The sequence below is a fragment of the Leguminivora glycinivorella genome, chromosome 6, assembly GCF_023078275.1.
Source record: "Leguminivora glycinivorella isolate SPB_JAAS2020 chromosome 6, LegGlyc_1.1, whole genome shotgun sequence".
NCBI lineage: Eukaryota > Metazoa > Arthropoda > Insecta > Lepidoptera > Tortricidae > Leguminivora > Leguminivora glycinivorella.
In genome coordinates, this window is record NC_062976.1 from 17,201,478 (window position 1) to 17,205,421 (window position 3,944).

The window sequence follows — 3,944 nt, forward strand, 5'->3', positions numbered from 1 at the left end:
TTATACATAGTTATTAAGTGTGTAATTATTAATTGTGTATATTAACAAAACAAATGCTCTGTGGATCCTAAGGGGATGTTGCCATAACTTTAATGCTTGGACTATTAATGGGAAATATTGCGGAATGCGGAATGTTAACTTGGTGGTAAGATATTATCGCAAAAAGTGAATCCACGCTGTAATTAACAACTTATAATTTTGCTTCTAGTGATTATTTCATCTATTTCACGTTTATTATGTTAATATCTATGTATATAAAATCATAGCTGGGCATTAACTCGTTAATCCGTTAATCGTTAATTAACGAAGTTAACATTTCGATTAACGGATTAACTTTTAAGTTAACTTGAAAAAATGTTAACGGACTCGTTAACTTCCGTTAAATTTCTCCGAGTCCGTTAATCGTTAATCTAGTAGGGCACAGGCGCTATCTGCGCTGCGAAAAACACGTTCTGAACGCTACTATAAAAGCCCGAAGTACGGCAAATCCTATGATTTGCCGGTAAATCTTAGGTTTTACCGATGTCGATTGCTAAAAGTCCGAAATATTACCTAAAAAAGTATTCTTCACGTGGATTTGCTTTTACTAACTTTGATTCGGTGAATCCTAAGCTTTACCATGGCGACTGTTGTAGTGATAGGGCAGCAAATTCGAGCCCTATTTACGACCACATTCGCTTCCCTAGCGTACCGTCTACCGCCCAAAGTGCCACAACAGTCCCGTCACCGCCAGCATCTCTCCTGACACAGCTCTTGGCAGTAGCTCAGGCGATCACTGCCTTCCACGTGCAGCCTAGAGTTCAATAGGCTAGCTGTACTTCGACCTTTTACAGAAATATAATACGTTATAGTGGATACCGATGCAACTAAATATTTAAAGAAAAGTTATTTTTTTTTTCATGTGTTAACGGATTAACGATTTACTTTAACTTACGTTTAATTTGTCGAAATGTATCGCTTTAACGATTAACGAAGTTAACTTTTTTAGTAACGGATTAGCGATTAACGAAGTTAATTATTTGATTAACGGTGCCCAGCTATGTATAAAATATAGGCGCATACTAAATGTTAGAAAAAAAACGTACTAACGCGTTACATTAACATTTATTGCTTTATGTGTAAGGGCCTTATCACACTTGCGATTTACAAGCGAGGCGAAAGCGAAGCGAGCGCGCAGCGAGTTCGTCGCGAGCCCGTTACCAATTCGCAGCGAGTGCGTCGCGACTTCGCCGCGAGCGCGCAACGATTTCGTAGCGAGTTCGCCGCGTCTAGATATGCTGTACCTTCGTCAGCAAAATTCATTTCTACCCACTTTAGTTTAATCCTATCATTTGTAGTAGTTTATTATCTACGAGTGTGAGCGGACAGTAACAATAATGGCGGAACAATCAAACACTGTTGGAATCGATATCGAGGCATTTATAAAATTTAAAATTCGTTCACAAAACAGCACATAATAGTCGCTCTCTTGCAGTCGATTACTTAAAAATGGATCCTCCCAAACACGCCGTTTCTGCTTTAGTTTTCGTTTCTTACTTCCTCGAAGCAATAAAGCTAACAGAAGTGTTTCGTCGTCGGAATCCATTATGTAAGTGACTGTCTAAGACGCAGATCACATTCAGCGAATACGCAGCGTATTCGTTACGCGCTCGCGGCGAATTCGCGACGCACTCGCTGCGAATTAGTTACGGGCTCGCGACGAACTCGCTGCGCGCTCGCTTCGCTCTCGCCTCGCTTGTAAATCGCAAGTGTGATAAGGCCCTTAAGGTTAAGTGAGTGCGAATATTTTATGGCATTAAGTCTGCATCTTTGGTTCGGTTTCTATAATAAAACTGTTGCATTTTATTATACTTACTAGGTAGTTGATTATTACATGCATAAATGCTATCTAAAAATCGATAAAAATCAAATAGTCGTTTGCGCAAAATAAATAGACTAACTTCGATAACTTCGAACTTATACAGAAATCACGCATTATACCCGCCCCAAAAAATGATAAATAAAAATGTTCATATTGTAAAAATTGGAATCTCAAATAACCGCAAATTGAATCATGAGGTGAGGGCTTTACTTTGCTATGATATTGCCATGGTTACGGTTGTTATGACACTGTTTATCTTTGAAATTTAGTTCCATGTCAAGTTACGGAACCTGAACATTTGTGTGGTAAAAAATGGTTCGAATAACAGTGGAAATGGTTCGAGGGAAGGCGGAACACCACGAACGGCTTCTCGCTCCGCTGGAGGAGATCGCGCTCCACCAGGAGAACATAGAGAAGATAGAGTACCTCCAGGACTGGTGCCCCAAGCTCAAGATCCTGCTCATGCAGAACAACCTCATCGCCAAGATAGAAAACCTCAACAAACTCAAACATCTCAACTACCTCAACTTAGCTCTCAACAACATTGAAATCATAGAAAATCTGGAGAGATGCGAATCGTTGCAAAAACTTGACTTAACACTCAACTTCATCGGCGAAATAGTCAGCGTTGAAAGCTTAACAGGCTTGTATAATCTACAGAATCTCTATCTTACTGGAAACCCCTGCACCGACTATGACAACTATCGGGACTTCGTAGTCGGGACTCTGCCTCAGCTCAGCTACCTTGACGGAGTTGAAATAGAACGGTCAGACCGCATTAAAGCCCTGCAGAATCTACCAGTAATAAGACAGGATATATTGTTTGAACAAAACGAGTACCGCCACCGCCGTAGAAAGCAAAAAGCACGACTGGAACACGAAATAAAAGACAAATGGGAAAATGAGTACAAAGATATGGATCCAGAGGAGAGAAACAAGAAATTTTACGCAGAAAAATGTGAGCATTCCCCTGAGGTCCGCTATGAGATGGAGCATATGCGGCAACTGAAGCTGAAAAGTTATGAAACTGAAAAGAAACCGGAGGAAAAAAGACAGTACAAATTCTTCGCTCCCGACGGAAGGCCATTCAACATAAATCAAGCTAAAATACCGTTCGTATTCACCGATTCTGACCCTGAAAATTTTGTATTAGATCTGGCTGTGTACAAACACTTAGACACCAGTTTAATTGATGTGGATGTCCAGCCAAATTATGTTCGAGCAACAATTAAAGGAAAGTTATTTCAGCTCCATCTACCGGCGGAGGTGAGCACTACTAACTCAACTGCACAACGCTCGCAGATAACCGGCCACCTCATCGTGACTATGCCACGATTAAATGTGGACGTTAAAGCACAGATGGCGCAGAAAAAGGAAGTTACAAAGAAGGCCCAACTGTACACAGAACATCATGTAACCGACTGCCGCGAAAGTTCAGGTCAGTCAAAAAGAGAATTTCTAGAAATAGGCCCTAATGATAATGTGCTCGATCTGTCTAAAATGACTTTAGAAAGGAAAGCGCCAGATTATATTGATCCGAGACTAAAACGGAAGCTAAAAGAACCTTCACCAGATTTTATCGATAATCCTGAGGTTCCCGATCTTATCTAATTTAGTTGAATGATGTAATAATTACGGTTCCGTATTGTTAAATTATTTGGGACAAAGGAAAATAAGTCGAATAGGTACTCGTAACTAGTTTTGTTACGCTTATTCTCAGTTCTCAGAAATAAAATTAAAACCATTAGTCAACTACCTACATCAATAAAATAATTTTTCCCCTCACTAGCTCGGAAACACGTGTTTTGTCCTTTAATACCATCGGGTAAAAACGCATTTTATCCACTAGTGGGTAAAGTAATTTGACCTTGAATAAAGTCAAATTTACTGCTTTAAAATTGATAAAAGTAGGTGAATCTAGTAATAAAGATGATTTGCCACCTGTGGAACTACTGGAAGCAGTGATAAACGCATTTTTTGCGTTGTAGTTTCCTCGCTATAGTGAGGCGAAAAGTTTTGTGTTACACTCGGGTGCAAATGTATTTTACTTCTCGTGTGTTAAAAAACTCGCAAGTTCAGGATT

The 3,944-nt window shown here is 39.8% G+C and overlaps 1 protein-coding gene across 1 annotated transcript; it reads left to right on the top strand.

Moving 5' to 3' along the window:
• The first annotated feature begins 2,173 nt into the window (after positions 1 to 2,173).
• Positions 2,174 to 3,619, top strand: LOC125227615 (protein tilB). The gene has a single exon (XM_048131970.1). It carries the CDS (start codon positions 2,174 to 2,176, stop codon positions 3,470 to 3,472), a length of 1,299 nt encoding a protein of 432 aa, XP_047987927.1. The 3' UTR covers positions 3,473 to 3,619.
• The last annotated feature ends 325 nt before the right edge of the window (positions 3,620 to 3,944 follow it).

Excerpts from the sequence above, each read along its gene's own strand:
- LOC125227615 (XM_048131970.1), top strand. The coding sequence starts at position 2,174 with ATGGTTCGAATAACAGTGGAAATGGTTCGAGGGAAGGCGGAACACCAC.